The 17,595-nt window shown below is 38.5% G+C and overlaps 1 protein-coding gene across 1 annotated transcript; it reads right to left on the bottom strand.

Moving 5' to 3' along the window:
- LOC127495550 (putative olfactory receptor 13C6) lies at nucleotides 1-2,570 on the bottom strand. The gene is made up of 2 exons (XM_051862474.1): nucleotides 2,009-2,570; nucleotides 1-23 (listed from the first exon to the last, which is right to left on the bottom strand). Exons 1-2 carry the CDS (start codon nucleotides 2,568-2,570, stop codon nucleotides 1-3), a joined length of 585 nt encoding a protein of 194 aa, XP_051718434.1.
- Nucleotides 2,571-17,595: the final 15,025 nt, after the last annotated feature.

The raw sequence follows: 17,595 nt of genomic DNA, 5'->3' as shown, positions 1-17,595 counted from the left end.
TCACTGGAAAAGCATGAAGATTGCTCATAGGTGGAACCATGTGGTCATAGAGTTAAAATAGAGTGTTAAAAGGCAGTTTCAAAGTAAATTTAGGACATTTAGTTGCTGTTTTTTTTTTTGTTTGTTTTTTTGTTTTGTTTTGTTTTTTGTATTATTTTTGTCTTTGACTGTTTTAGTACCTGATTGAAAATGAGCACAAGGTCAGTTACGTATATTTATGGATTTATATTTGGCGTAATTTGTTTTTATCCTTATTTTTATGCTTATTTGTGTTTGCGTAATTAACTTTAAGTTGTTTATCATTGATGTTAGTCTTAATTTTTGTTAAATTGTTGTTATAGTCAATTGTTTCTTTTCATTTCTGTGAATTCCTTGCAAATACTAATGTTGTTTTGTTTGTTTGTTGCAGCTCTTATGGTGTTATGAAGTTGAATACGGTGTATTGTGTGGAGTTAAACAAGGATAATAAATGGAAATAGGGACAACAGCATGCTTTCATGTTGTCTATGTTCTGTGTAGCATGCGGCTGGTGTTTTTCATTGACTGCGTGCTTTTATGTCATGTAATATGGACATGCAGTCGGTGAGAGTTCTCATTGGCTGCGTGTTTATTGTGTCATACTGTGTGAGCACCAGTCCTGCCACTGCTTGGACTGTGTTTTTCTTTGTTTTTATTTTTGAAGTCTAATAAAAAGCACTTTAACCTCTGGATCCTTGAGTCCTTCATCCCTTGCCTCACCTGACAATAAGTAATATATATGGCAAAATATGTATTATACATACATCAACATATGTAATATATAGGATAAAGTTAATATATGTTAATATATGTAAATATATGAAATTATTCACATTTTTAATAGGTTTCATATATAGCTGTTCATATATGTGCATTTATGTTTTTATTCTACATGAGCATATTAGGACATTTCATATGTTAGACATAATTCAAAATATGTATTATACATACATAAACATATAAAGTAGTGGGATAAATGTATATGTCAATATATGGAATTGTTCCAATTTCCAATAGGTTTCATTTATAGCTGTACATATATGTGTATTTATGTTTTTACTCTACATGAGCATATATGTCAAAATATGTATTACACATACACATACATAAACATATAATATATGGGATAAATGTATATGTCAATATATGGAATTGTTCCAATTTCTAATAGGTTTCATATACGTTTTTACTTTATATGAGCATACACACTATATTGCCAAAAGTATTGGGACACCCCTTCAAATCACTGAATTCAGGTGTTCCAATCACTTCCATGGCCACAGGTGTATAAAATCAATCACCTAGGCATGCAGACTGCTTCTACAAACATTTGTGAAAGAATGGGTCGCTCTCAGGAGCTCAGTGAATTCAAGCGTTGTACCTTGATAGGTTGCCACCAGTGCAGACAGGAGATTGAGGACCTATGCCTTGACACGACAACGCACCCCTGAAGTGTCAGCAGAGATTGAGTCAACTAGATCATCCATTGTGAAGGCCTCATCGACACGACAGCCAGTGGCACAGTTCCTCAACAAACCGTCCATACCGGCGTGATGAATACGATGGATTGAACTGGATTGAACTGGAATAAATACTTTGAATGTTGCGATCCTATCGGGCTTATGATAGCTACCTGAATCGTAACAAAGCACTGTTTGCCAGAGGAGAACTGGCCCCCCGACTAAGCCTGGTTTCTCCCAAGGTTTTTTTCTCCATTTTAACACCTATTTGCCACCTGTTTGCCACCTGATGTCACCAGTTGGAGTTTGGGTTCCTTGCCGCTGTCGCCTTTGGCTTGCTTAGTTGGGGACACTTGACATTTGACATTTGATATTCAACAGTGCTTTGCATCTGCCTACATTGACAGCATTTTCTTTAAGAGCTGCTGTGCAGCCAAAATTATATACCATTTATCACTGTAAAGCTGCTTTGACACAATCTGCATTGTAAAAAGCGCTATATAAATAAAGGTGACTTGACTTGACTTGACACATGATTTTCATTAAAAATGGGTTATAACAGACAAGATCTGCCATGTATACCTGGCAAATCTTGTAAGGCATTAGAAGACAGAAAAGTACAAATATAATAATAAAATTAAGGAGCCACATCACACTTATGATACTCACTAGTTTATTGGAAGTCATAATGGCTCCATATCTCAATGGGAAGCAGATAGCGATATACCTGTCAAATGCCATAGCAGTAAGAATTACGTGAGAGGCACCACCATACAAGTGTACAATAAAGCCTTGAAGCAAACATGCAGGGTAGGATATTGATCTGTCCTGAGACCATATACTATACAGCAGCTGAGGAAAAAGGCTTGTAGCACCCATTGCATCACTGATAGGCAGGTTAAGTAACAGTATGAACATTGGTTTATGAAGATTCCTGTTTTCACAAATGGTGAGAACAATTGTTAAATTGCAGAGTAAGATGATCAAATATGCCACTGTTCCAAATATAAATGCAGGATAAATGCTCGTCTGAGAGAGTTCCAAAGAGTGCAAAGTCAAGACCACTGAAAGGACAGATCCATTCGGGTACATGGTCAATGTATTGATGAAACATAAAAACCAGTATACACAAGCTAATAATGCTTATTTACATGGTCATAAACAGGTTTTTTTTTTAAATTAGGATGAATTATTTAAATCTCATTAGAACTTTGAAGTTTTGTTTCTTTCCAAAATGGACCCATGTCATCCTTTTTTTCTGACATATCCATCCTCATCGTTCTTGCAGCCTGGAAAAAAGAAGCAATAATTTTAAACAGCAGGTTAAATCCTTCATGACAAATGAAAAAAGAAAAAAAAAATTCTCATAAGAGAATATACAAGACAGACATGTCAGAAGATTGATGATCTAAATTACTTTAGTTACATTGTAATACTTAATGCTCTTAAAAAATGTTTTCAAACTAACTGTAGTTTTGTGAGATTTGAAATAATGTTTAATGTTTATTCTGATTTTCATCCATTTTTAATGTCTAATGAATGTAACTTGTTCACATGAATTGCTTATATAGGTAACGTCAAAAGCTGAATAAGTAATATTTACCTACCTTAAGAGTTTATTCTTTACTGCAAATGGAAAGTACTTTGTTGGTGTCATCTGTAATCTGATTTATACGCATATTATACGCTGGAAAGAAAAGTCTTTGTATACACTGGGTTAACCATGGGAATGACTTTTTATGTTACCACAATCCCTGCTGGGTATTTTCTGGGTATATTCATTTCAATTTAGACCAGAATGAATTCCCATGTACTGTAGCATTCTGGTTAGATTGTAGTTTGGTTAGGTAACTAAATTTTCAACAACAGCAACAAGTATAGCAGCAAGCAACAATCATCGTGGTCCATGCACCAATGGCCCATGTGGATGATTAACGATCCAACTAAAATTAATTTTATGATGTGGTATTTATAGCAAAGTCCATCTTGAATCTTCACTTAAAGTTAGGGTTGATGAAACAGGTTACAGCAACACAGAGTAGAATTTTTTTTTTTTTTTTTTTGAAGAAGAAATCACTCCCTCTTACCATTAGATTAAAAGAGAGAGAGAAAAAAAAAGTGTTTTTTTTTTGGTTTTTTTTTTTTTTTTTAAGTCAAGTCAAGTCACCTTTATTTATATAGCGCTTTGTACAATGTAGATTGTGTCAAAGCAGCTTTACATTGATAACTGGTACATTATTTGGCTGCACAGCAGCTCTTAAAAGAATAGTGTCAATGCAGGCAGATCAAAGCACTGTTGAATATCAAATGTCAAGTCAAATGTCAAGTGTCCCCAACTAAGCAAGCCAAAGGTGACAGCGGCAAGGAACCCAAACTCCATCAGGTGACATCAGGTGGCAGACAAGTGGCAAATAGGTGTTTAAATGGAGAAAAAAACCTTGGGAGAAACCAGGCTTAGTCGGGGGGCCAGTTCTCCTCTGGCCAACAGTGCTTTGTTACGATTCAGGTAGCTATCATAAGCAACATTCAAAGTATTTATTCCAGTTCCATCCAATTGAGGATTGTATTCATTACGGCTGTTGAGGAACTGTGTCGTGGCTGTCGTGTCGATGAGGCCCTCAGAGTGGATGATCTAGTTGACTCAATCTCTGCTGATACTTCAGGGCTGCGTTGTGGTCGTGTCAAGGTGCAGGTCCTTGGTCTCACCTGGATACGGCCTAGATCCGGTTGACTACGGTGAACCTCGGGATAACCAGAAAGACTAATATTAGCGTAGATGCCATTCTTCTTCTGATGTAACGAGTACATCAGGTGTTATAGGAAGTGTTCCCGGTTCCGGCTGACCTATGCAGCCTAATAATCCTTTAACAGATTTGAAAATATAAATTGGTAATGTGTTATGTGTATGCCAGGTTAAAGAAATGCGTTTTTAGTCTAGATTTAAACTGACAGAGTGTGTCTGCTTCCCGAACAATGCTAGGAAGATTGTTCCAGAGTTTAGGTGCCAATTAGGAGAAGGATCTACCGCCTGCGGTTGATTTTGATATTCTAGGTATTATCAACTGGCCTGAATTCTGAGATCGCAATAGACGTGAAGGACTATAATGAATTAGGAGCTCGCTCAGGTACTGGGGAGCTAAACCATTTAGTGCTTTGTAAGTAATTAGCAAGATTTTAAAATCTATACGATGTTTAACAGGAAGCCAATGCAGTGTTGACAGAACTGGGCTAATATGGTCATACTTCCTAGTTCTAGTAAGAACTCTAGCTGCTGCATTTTGTACGAGCTGTAGTTTATTTATCAGGTGAGCAGAACAACCACCCAGTAGAGCGTTACAGTAATCTAGCCTTGAGGTCATGAACGCATGACCTAACTGTTCTGCATTTTTCATTGAGAGCATATGTCGTAGTTTAGATATATTTTTAAGATGGAAGAATGCGGTTTTACAGATGCTAGTAACATGGCCTTCAAATGAAAGATTGGTATCAAAGAGCACACCCAGGTTCCTAAGAGATGACGAAGACTTAACAGAGCAGCCATCAAGTGTTAGACAGTATTCTAGGTTATTACGAGAAGAAGTTTTTGGTCCAAAAATTAGAATATCTGTTTTTTCTGAATTTAGTAGTAGGAAATTACTGGTCATCCAATTTTTTATATCAGCTATGCATTCTGTTAATTTTGTGAATTGGTAAGTTTCGTCAGGGCGCGAAGAAATATAGAGCTGAGTATCATCAGCGTAACAGTGAAAACTAACGCCATGCTTCCTAATGATATCTCCCAAGGGTAGCATGTACAGAGTGAACAGTAACGGTCCTAGTACTGAGCCTTGCGGTACTCCATATTGAACTTGTGATCGATATGACATCTCTTCGTTTACTACTACAGACTGATAATGGTCAGATAAGCATGATTTAAACCATGACAGTGCAATTCCACTAATGCCAACATAATTTTCGAGTCTATTTAAAAGAATATTGTGATCAATAGTGTCAAATGCAGCACTAAGATCCAGTAACACTAATAGAGAGATACAACCATGATCTGATGATAAGAGCAAATCATTAGTAACTCTAATGAGAGCAGTCTCAGTACTATGGTACGGTCTAAATCCTGACTGGAAATCCTCACAGATACTATTTCTTTCTAAAAAGGAACATAGTTGTGATGATACTACCTTTTCTAGTATTTTTTACAGAAAAGTGAGATTTGAGATCGGCCTGTAATTGACTAATTCTCTAGGATCAAGTTGTGGTTTTTTAATAAGAGGTTTAATAATAGCCAGCTTAAAAGTTTCCGGTACGTATCCTAGTGATAAAGATGAATTGACGATATTAAGAAGAGGATCTATAACCTCTGGAAGCATTTCTTTCAATAGCTTAGTCAGTATAGGGTCTAACATACATGTTGTTGATTTTGATGATTTAACAAGTTTAGACAATTCTTCCTCTCCTAAAGCAGTAAATGAACTGAATTTTTCCTCAGAGACACTACAATGCACTATCTGACGCGATACTGTAATAGACGGTTGCATGGTTATAATTTTTTCTCTAATATTATCAATCTTGCAAGTAAAGAAGTTCATAAAGTCATTACTGCTGTGCTCTTTGGAAACATCAGAAGTTGAAGCTTTATTTCTTGTTAATTTAGCCACTGTATCAAATAAATACCTAGAGTTGTGTTTATTTTCTTCTAAAAGTTTTGAAAAATAAGCAGATCTAGCAGATTTTAAGGCCTTTCTGTACTCAATCATTCTCTCTCTCCACGAAATGCGAAATAATTCTAGTTTTGTTTTCTTCCAGCTGCGCTCCATTTTTCTGGCTGCTAACTTTAGGGCCCGAGTGTGCTCATTGTACCATAGCATTGGATTAATTTCCTTAATCTTTTTTAAGCGCAAAGGAGCAACTGAGTCTAATGTGCTGGAAAAGACAGAGGCAATAGTTTCTGTTACAACATCGAGGTCTTCTAAGCTTTCTGGTATGCTAAGGCGATGAAACTGATCAGGAAGATTATTTATAAAATGATCTTTAGTGGTAGAAGTGATGGTTCTACCATATTTATGGCATGGAGGCAGTTTAGCCGCCTTGACTAAATGTAGTATACACGAGACTAGATAATGATCTGAGATGTCGTCACTCTGCTGCAGAATTTCAACAGCATCAATATCGATTCCATGTGACAATATTAGATCTAAAGTATGATTACGACAATGAGTAGGTCCTGACACATGTTGTCTAACACCAATAGAGTTTAGAATATCTGCAAATGCCAATCCTAATGAGTCTTTCTTATTATCTACATGGATATTAAAATCACCAACAACAAGGACTTTATCTGCAGCCAATACTAACTCCGACAGAAAATCAGCAAATTCTTTGATAAAGTCTGTATGGTGTCCTGGTGGCCTGTATACAGTAGCCAGCACAAATGTCAACCTACATAATGTTACGTAAAGTACCATTACTTCGAAGGAATTATATTTGAAAGACTTTTGACTAATACTGTAAATATTACTATAGATTACAGCAACACCTCCCCCTTTGCCTTTCTGACGGGCATTGTGTCGATAATCATAACCTTGAGGACTAGACTCATTTAAAGTAATGTAATCGTCCGGTTTTAGCCAAGTTTCTGTCAAACACAGCACATCTAGATTATTATCTTTGATAATATCAATAACAATAAGTGATTTTGAAGAAAGGGATCTAATATTTAACAACCCGAGTTTTATCATTTGTTTAGCATTATTATCTCTATTTTTTATTTGTTGAACATCAATTAAATTTTTACCATTAAATGAGTTTGGAAGTTTTTTGTTTTTACTAATTCGGGGTACAGACACAGTCTCTATTTGAAAATATCTAGGTGTAAGAGTTTCTATGTGTTGGGAGTTATCTGAATTTTCTGACTTCTGTAACGTGAGGCAGCTAGCAGACGGTCGGTTTAGCCAGTCTGTCTGCTTCCTGACTTGGGCCCAAGTTTGTCATGTTTCAGTTCTAAGACTATGTGCCATATTACTAGAGAGAAGAGCAGCACCATCCCGGGAGGGATAAATACCATCTCTTTTCAACAGGTCAGGTCTGCCCCAAAAACTTTTCCAATTGTCTATGAAACCTATATTATTTTGCGGACACCACTTAGACAGCCAGCCATTGAGTGATGATAATCTGCTAACTATCTCATCACTCCGACGAACAGGAAGGGGGCCAGAGCAAATTACTTCTCCTGACATTGTACTTGCGAGTTCACACACCTCTTTAATGTTAATTTTAGTGATCTCCGACTGGCGAAGTCGAACATCATTAGTGCCGACGTGAATAATAATCTTAGAGTATTTACGATTAGCATAGCCAGCACTTTTAAATTTGCTTTGATGTCAGGTGCTCTGGCTCCCTGCAAACATGTGACTATGGTGGCTGGTGTCTCTAGTTTCACGTTCTGTGTAATAGAATCGCCAATAACTAGGGCACTTTCAACAGGATTCTCAGTGGGTGTATCACTGAGTGGGGAGAACCTGTTTGATGTTCTTATTAGAACGGAAGAGTGGTGTTTTCCGCGGCTAGGCCGCCTCACCATTACCCAAGTGCCCTGCTGCGCGGGCTCTACAGCCGGAACCGAACAATGTACAGAGTTCACTAAGCTAGTCGCATCCAAAACAGAATCTGAAGCCCTTGCATTCTTACTATCTTCGATTAAAGTTTGGATGCGTGTCTCTAATTCTGAGATTCTCTCTGTCAGCCTGACTATTTCCCTACATTTATGACATGTAAATCCCTCGTCGCTGACAGAGAGAGCTATGGTAAACATGTGGCAAATGGAACAGGTAGCAATGCTGGGAGAGGATGACATGACTCACCGTGTTTGTAGACTGATCCGACTTACCACAGCTGTTTGAAGAACGCGTTGGAAAAGGAGCGCGAGAGAGACTGTTAACAAGTTAACAAGCTAGCGCTGCAAATGCAAATGCGTTGTAACAGCGATTTAGATTCAAAGATTACAAGCTAGCGACATCAGATTAGTGTGGTAGTGTGGTAGGCAATATTACATATAAGGTAATAAAAAAATAAATAAAATAAAAAAATAAGCAACAATGAATAAAAGAGATTCAAAACAAAGCTATACGGAGTTACAAACGCAAACCAATCTGAGCAGCGAGGCAGACAGGAGCAATCGAGACAGGAGCAGCACAATCATTTTACTGTCATAAGACCATCTACTTTCCTAGCACACTACTTTCCTGGAAATGATGTCGGTGTTTCAAGCTCTCAAACACTTCCTTCCAGACCTGAGGGGCCATAATGTGTTGTTCCATACGGACAACACGTCGGTGGCCTCTTATATCAACCATCAGGGGGGTCTGAGGTCACGTCACTTATGCAAGCTGGCCCATCAGATCCTCCTGTGGGCCCAGGGGAAGCTGCTCTCTCTGAGGGCAGCTTACATTCCTGGGTCTCAGAATCAGGGAGCAGACATCCTGTCGAGGCAGGGGCCGAGGCCTGGGGAGTGGAGACTCCACCCCGAGGTGGTGGAGCTCCTTTGGGAAAATTTCAGTCGTGCAGAAGTAGACCTGTTTACATCTCGGGAGACGACTCTTTGTCAGTTATGGTTCTCCCTCAGAGGAGCTGGATGCTATGGTACAGATGTAGCCGAGGCAGTGTCTGTACGCATTTCCCCCGATCGCTCTGCTTCCAGGAGTTCTGGAGAGGGTTTGCCGGGATGGGGTTCGGCTGTTGCTAATAGCCCCATTCTGGCCGACAAGAATATGGTTTTCGGACTTGGTGTCCCTTCTAGACGGTCCCCCTATGGAGATTCCTGTCAGACAGGCAGGAGGTACAATATTGCACCCTCACCTGGAGTTGTGGAAGCTGTGGGCATGGCCCCTGAGGGGGCTCAGCTTATAGATTCCGGTCTCTCCACCGAGGTGGTAGAGAGACCATTGTCCAATCCAGAGCTCCTTCTATGAGGAAACTGTATGCTTATAAGTGGAGACTGTTTTCTTCCTGGTGTGAAGAATGTCATCTAGACCCAGTCTACTGCACTGTGGGTCATGTTCTAGAGTTCCTGCAAGAACGTTTCTCCACAGGATCATCTCCTTCCACTATTAAAGTGTCTGCAGCAGCTATTTCAGCTTACCATTCACCCATTGATGGGTCATCTGTAGGGAGAAATCCGTTAGTCACACGGTTTCTTCATGGCACTCTGAGGCTGAGGCCTGTTCAGCGCACTAGAACACCAGCTTGGGACCTAGCCATTTTTTTGGAGGGTCTTACCCTGGCTCCGTTTAAACCATTGGAGAGAGGTTCCAGAAAAGTTAATCTTTCTTCTGGCCATTTCGTCTCTTAAGAGAATTGGAGACTTGCAGGCCCTTTCGGTTGCTCCATCATGTCTGAAATTTGCTCCAGGCATGGTTAAAGTTTTTCTTCACCCAAGACCAGGGTTATGTGCCTAAGGTCCCTACTAATACTGTAGGCCCTATCATGCTGCAGACTTTCTGTCCTCCACCCTTCTCTTCACCAGATCAGGAAAAACTCAATCTGCTCTGTCCTGTTCAGGCTTTAGATGCGTATGTCCACAGAGCTGCCCTGTGGCATAAATCAGATCATCTATTTGTCTGTTTCGGGTCACCCAGGAGAGGGTGTCCCGCATCCAAGCAAAGAATGAGCAAGTGGGTAGTCGAGGCTATCTCACTAGCTTATAAGTCCACTGGACGGCCCTCACCTTTAGCCGTTCTAGCTCATTCATATAATACTAGGGGTATGGCTGCTTCTAAAGCTTTTATCTTGGGAGTCTCCCTGCATGATTTGTGTAATGCAGGAGGGTGGTCTTCTCCTCACACTTTCATCAGGTTCTATAACCTGGATCTTGACTCCACTCTGGGGTCTTCTGTTCTTTTGACCTGATACATACAGGCATTTGGTATTATGGTGTAGTGGGTATGGTGTTCCCACCGCTTCTCGACGCAGCTCGAGTTCCCATGAAAGGGAACGTCTCAGGTTACGTATGTAATACAAAAATAGTTCCAAACAAAGCCACAGAATAAATGCAACACACAGTACTTGATTAAATTAATCAAAATAGTGACTTGTTTCATTCCTGAATAAGAGTTTTGAACAAATTGTTTGAATGTGCATTCCAATGACTCATTCATAAAGTCAGTCACTCGTGCCACCTACTGGTGTAAGGATGTAATCTTAGTCAATAAAAAAATTCCCACAGACTGACAACATGTCTGGAAACTTTCACCACAGAATAAAGAAATCTAAAAGGTAATTGAGAGTTTATATCTGGCAATTCTGACATCTTTCCTCAGAACTGTGAGCAATTGCGATATGTTAAATGGAAGTTAATTAAAACTTTTTTCCTCAGAATTCTGGTAACTTGGAAATGATTTTATTTCCCTCAAAATTCAGACTTTTCTTCTCAAAACTGAGTTAACAACAATTCTGAGTTTATATCTCACAATTCTGATTTTTTTTCTCACAATTCTAAAGGTCAAAACTGTGAGAAAAAGCCAGAAATTAACTATGGTATCTATGTTATAACTATAACGGACAGACACTAGGTATTCTGTGTGTTTAAAAGTGTCTTCCCTTTTTTAAAGTTAGCTTAATTTAACTTGCTTACACATTTGATATATTTAAGTCATGCTTAGAGTGAGAAGTTATCATTTTAAAACCTGGATAATGAAGGAAACAAATTAAACTTGTATATACTTTATGAAGAATTTGTGCTAAGTCAATCTGTGCATTTTATAGTGCTTTATTTAAGACAGTCTGTACTGTGAGAGGGGTTTGTGTTAAAATGTGTTATCCCACTATTCTCAACAGGCAGCAGGCCACATGACTGTGATTCACAGTTCTATCACTTATTTTAATAATCTTTCCACTGGGATTATTTAATTGCCTCTAGGCCCCAAATTGATTAATCATTTACTAATTTAGCACATTTGGGGGAAGTCCCCACTGCCCAGGTCTGTATCTCTATCTTTTGTGACAGTTAACAAAGCAGAAGTGACTTTTTTTTTGTTTTTGTTTTTTTGCATGGCTTCTCCTGCTTGGATCAGATAAAACAGGATTTCAGTGGCTATCAGCATAACAGGCCTCTGTCTTCTTTCTATGTTTTTTTTTTTCTTTTCTTTTCTTTTCTTTTCTTTTCTTTTTCTCTCACTTATCTTTGTTGATCATGGAGATGTATGCAGTGTCTCTGTGGATCTTTACTGTATAATTGCTAGGTGACATTCAATGAAATGAATTTTGTTTTGTTGCTGATAAACAATCAGTAACATGCAAACAGTTGCCATAAAATGTGTCTTTTCCCCAGAGGCTTAATTTGTTACTTGTTCTTTGTCCCTGAAGACTTTTGAGCATTCAAACAGCAAACAGGCCTCCTTCATGATCACTGAGTGACATTTTGTTTATCAGACATTATTTTGTTTCTACATGTCTCTGTGCCTTTACACAGCTCATTAACAGGTGAAGTTTGAAAAACAGAAGTTACCCTGGAGCAAAAACACTTTCAGTCAAATATGATGCAACTTTTGCACAAAAGTTTCAAAACATTTACAAAGAGCATTCTACACTGAGCACAACGAAATGATGAATCATTATTAAGAAAGAAACTTAAATTGTGTGTGATTTACTTTTTATTTATTTGTGCTAAACAGGTAAATCAACAAGTATCATTGTCACTCGGCCATTCAAAGGCTTTTTTTTAAGTAATGCATTTTTAATTACCCTATCTCAGGATATTCTTACACACCAGGGTAAATAACTATAAGGGCGCCAGTAAAACTACGCAACTTGCTGCAATCAGTTAAACACAGTACAGAGAGCATACATAGTTTAGCATAGCAGTCATACCATCATTTCTTAAATGTCTGTCTGGAAAAGATTATTCTGACTGGTCAATCACAACATTGATTGACCATCCATATCCTGTCACAAGTTATGCGTAGGGTCAAAAGCAAACAGAAACCATTAGTGTCGACATTGGTCCCTGTCCCAATAACCACACTTGCATTCTTGGCCACTTGAGAGCACATGTATGCGACAGGAAGTAAGTGCGCAAACCTGTCAAAGGTCTGAAAAAATCAGTGCTTTTAAAGCACACTAAATCTACACTATTGACAATGACAGTTACTGATTTGTGTCGCCTGTTCCAAAGGGACTACTAAACAGACATTTAGAAGTTTATTTTAAAGCTACACTATGTAACCTTTTGTTCAAAATTAATAAAATTTAAATAATGAGCGAGTGCATCATAAAAACATCTTCAAAACCATGTTTTTGCCTTAACCTAAATCACTCTTGTAAGCCTAAACAAAGACTATAGAATAACACAAGACCTGTCACTTGTATTGTTTTAAATGGGAGAAAGTGCAACGCGCAATATGGCAGAATAAGTCCCGCCTACTAATTAAGAGCCAATCGCCGATTGGTAAAGTCATCGAGTCGCTGCAGCGGCTGTTAGAAGCTCCGGTTCCTATAGAAACAGTCAGACGCATGCCTCCGAAATGAGACAAGAGACGTGCACTTTAGGACTGCGCATACGCATTTGTTTGTTTCAACCTGAAAAATACAGGGGTTTTTTTTGTCATGATTCGAGAGTTTAGAAACAAAATTTATGAGACAGCTGTTGTCAGATTTCATTGGTGATTTCAATTATCAAATTATCGAAAACTTGGCAAACAGCATTGAAGAAATTTATGTTTCCCCTATTTAAAGAGATAAAAGCTGCATTTGCATGCCCGAGAGGCATTTCAAAGATGGCCACCGAGTGAAATTACTTGTCTTAAAGGGACTTTGGCCTAAATTAATGATTTATATTTTAGAGTTGTCTGGATGGATTTCTCAGGATGTGTCCAACATGTCATGCTACTACTATATGCAGTGGAAGTAATTCAAAGCCACAACAACTGAACATGAACTGAACTTCAACTGAACAAACCAAAAAAAGTCAAGTCAACATAGTTTGCGTAGTTTGCTGTGTATTGACATACAGTAAGTTAACAAAGCATGTTTGTGTTGATAACAATTCCAGTCTCTAATCCAGTTAGTATTTTTGGTCATTTTGTATTTCCATTTCATGATGGAGCCAATAGGCTTAAAGTGTAACTTCGCACAGAGTCGGCGCCAGGACCCATGAAGCGGTCCGGGGGGTGGGGGTGTTTCCCCCTTGGTTGAAATTGCAGCCCGGGCATAAAAATCTGGGTATAAAAATCCTTGTCAAATTATAGCTTCCACCATTATCTGATATTGATAGCAAGAGTTATGTACTTTTGTAACATTATTTTAAAACAATTGATTTTAAAAAGTCGAAATAACAACAGCATATAAGCTACCTGCTGTAAAGTTATAGGCGATTATCTGAAACCATTGGCACAACAGTGCTCCTCAAATCATCAGATTATTCCAAATTAATTAAAAAATTCACATACTTGCTATCTTCATGCCCCACTTGAACACTTGGGCCAAATACAGGAAATACGTAATGTAAGTAGACAATTATCGAGTGTAAAGACAGCAAGTGTAAAGGCTAATTCACACCGCACAGACAAAAGCCAACAAACACCAACAAACACTGATTGAAGATGTTCACTCGGGTGAAAACAAACACAGACCAACGCCAACAGATGCCGACAGGGACAATACACTGATCCAACAAAACCCAACAAGCGTGTTTGTTGGCGTTTGTCTGTGTGGTATGAATTAGCCTTAACAGGTCCAGTATAAGAAAGCTTTGTTCAATTTATCACATACTAATTTTACAACAGGACAAATCAGTAAAGAACAATGTTAAGATCAATTTGGAATGTTGGCTTTGACGTGTCCACACATACATGTGTACATATTACAGAAACCCGAGAAGTATGCTTTGGTATTGACTTCCTCCATGTTATTTAGACAATATATGCGTCTTGTGTACCCATTATGCCAAGAAAAAGAGGAAAATAAAAAGTGTTAATAAACTTGTTTTATGAGGTCATTGCCCTTATCAACAAAACTTTTTAATGATGTTTTGATCTACAGTACTCAAGGTGATGGGAGACAGGATTTTCCCAGGTGTCAGAGCTGTTTCTACATGGCCCCATGTGCATCAATACAGTATTAGTCATCTATTATGAGTGCTGCTCATTAACAGAGTTATTCTGGGGCATAAACACTCTTAAACTTTCAATCAGAGATGATGCAACTTGTGCTAAAAGTTTCACAGCAAATAGAGAAAACTTTCTACTTGCGGAGTAGAAAAAATATAATTCATTAATGATTTCATCATCTTTGATAATGACACCAGCATCAGATTATAATGTAATTTACTTATTCCTTATTGATTTGCTGCAAAACAAATGGATATGCATTATATAATTCTGATATTTTATATAGAAAACCAATCACTTTTTTATGTGTCAATTAAATAAAAACAAACGAAAATTTCATTAACTTACATATCTCATATTGTCATAATTATAGTAATAAAAAAAATATTTTTGCATAACAAATTACAGATATATCTGATCTCAGCAGGAAGTTGCAGACCGCTAAACAAATTGTCCCAACAAAACTCCCAGCTTTCAGCATTTTCTGCTTGTTTAAAATAATACATTCTCAGAATAGGTTACTTGAAAATTGTGGAACTGAAAAAGGCCCACCGCAAACTTGGAGTTTTAAAAGGCCTCTTAGTAACCCAAATCACCTGCTAGTATTTGTATCCATACATGACCAGAAGAGGATGGCAGAGATAAAGTACACACAATGTCTTTGAAGCAACATGTTCTCCAACCAATACGCCTATATAGGACGTTTGTCACTTCCCTGAAATACGACCCATAGGAGCGTTTACTAAAGTTGCGCCCCTATTGACAACAGGACACTTTCATTTTAATGCATGGGTGTAGTCGTTAATAAAAAAAAATGAGCTTTGCTAAATGGAAATAGGATAAATGGTGTAAAAAGTCCACACATTGCATTTAAATGAACACTCATTTTGATTGGTAACGACAGTCATACGTTACATGAGGACAGACGTAACACGACACTGTCATTATTTTTACGTCAGCTAGAGGGCGCATGACTTTAAAACGTAAATATAGTTCATAATAAGGTGCTTGAAAAACAATTTTTTTTTTTTTTTTTTTGGAGGACAGTCTGCTTTGAAGTCGTTAAAAAAAGACCATCTCCCATTACTTATATACTGTTTACTTATATATTTCTCACAAAATGACTGGTGGATCTGAGAGACCGATCGCATTTGCATCTAAATCCTTGATTGCTGCGGAAGGCAAATTCACCCAGATCGATCGAGAGGCTCTAAGCTTGATATGGGGAGTGAATAAGTTTAATCAGTACCTCCACGGGAAACACTTCACTCTGATTACTGATCATCAGCCTTTAGTGGCTATTTTCAGCCCTAGTAAAAGTGTCCCGGTGATGGCAGCAACACGACTACAGCGTTGGGCGTTATTCCTTGGTGGTCATGACTATTCAATCGAGTTCAAAGGCACAAAGTACCATGGCAATGCAGGATTAGACCACCAAATTGAAGATCTAGCTAAAACATGTTCTGGGTGTCATCAGATTCAACGACAGCCACAAGTAGCACCTTTGCATGTGTGGGAAGTCCACATTGACTATGCGGGACCTTTCCTTGACAAAATGTTCCTGGTATTTCTGGACGCATATTCAAAATGGCCAGAGGTATTTCTTGTCAAAAACGCTACGTCCACAAAGACTGTTGAACTGCTTCGCACATTGTTCTCCCGCACTGGCTTACCAGAGCATTTGGTCAGCGATAATGATACCCAGTTTACCTCAGAGTAATTCCAGTCATTTGTACTCCTTACCACCCTGCAAGGAATGGCCTGGCTGAACGCTTTATTCAGTCCCTGAAACAGTCTCTGAATGCCATGGGAGGAGAGAGAGAATACCACTGCAAGAAACGATTGCAAACTTTCTCTTGGCCTATAGGAACACAGCTCACTCAACCTCAGGAACACAGCTCACTCCTGCTTGCTAGAGATTATAGACAATCACACCCAAAGTGGCAACCTGATACAATATTGTCTAAGACTAAGAGTGGGTGCTAACATGGTTTGGTGTAGACACATTGATCAGCTTTTGGACGCAACTGCAACACAGGTTAACTCTCCTCAAAACACCACAGAGAGTGTGGAAACCTCACAATGCTTGGACGAGTATGCCCTTATGACAGCAGAGGCTCCATCAACAGCCACTGAGGTGACTAGACCAGAAATTGTGGAACCGTCCAGCTCACCATCTCTTCCCCAAAACGTGGAGTCTCGGGCGAGACGTTATCCTGAGCGTGTTCATAGACCGCCCAACAGGCTGGACTTGTAGTTGTATACACTCTGGTAGATGCCATGAACAACAAGCAAGAGAAGTTATATGAAAATAATGGTCATAATTGTTGACATAGCTCAATAAGCTGTTTTGCTGTTTTGTAAAAGAAAAGAAAGAGACTGTTCTGTATTCCAATGTTCTTTATGTTCAATGTAATTCAGTGCACCTTGAAGTGAGTACATCAAGGCTGGAGGGAAGGAACTGTTGTGTATTGAGTCAATAACTAATTCTGCATTCTGCATTTGCGCACTCTAGTGTTGAATGTGATAATTGCAATTGTGCAGTAAAGACGTGTTCAAGCTAAGCTCCTATCTGAATGTCTGTCTTACTGTTATGTGAGTGTACAAACATAACATGTATTGAGTTCAATTATTTGTGTATATTGTGTATAATTATCTGTATATAATGCATTCATGACCTCCATTTGTTGTCTTGTGTTTAGCACACACTTTTTGTTTATTTCTTGTTTTTCTTTTTGCTTTTGTTTAATTTAATAAAGTTAAGCTGCAGTCTTCCTTGTAACGTGACAAAAACCTTCTGATCAAACACTATAAATAAAATATTATTGCACAAAACTCAGGGTTCAATGCTTAGACTAATGCCTGGAGATGATCCTTGAGGGATGTTTATGGTTTATGTGGACTGAGTGCTTTTACAAAATGGATCCCCCTTCACCATCAATGAGAGAGGAGGATCTCATGGCTCCTGCAGTCCACCCCACCCAGCCTTCACCATCCAGCCATTCATCAAGCCCATGCATACC

This window comes from Ctenopharyngodon idella, chromosome 15, assembly GCF_019924925.1.
Source record: "Ctenopharyngodon idella isolate HZGC_01 chromosome 15, HZGC01, whole genome shotgun sequence".
In the NCBI taxonomy this organism is placed as follows: domain Eukaryota; kingdom Metazoa; phylum Chordata; class Actinopteri; order Cypriniformes; family Xenocyprididae; genus Ctenopharyngodon; species Ctenopharyngodon idella.
This window is presented reverse-complemented; position numbering and strand designations above follow the sequence as displayed.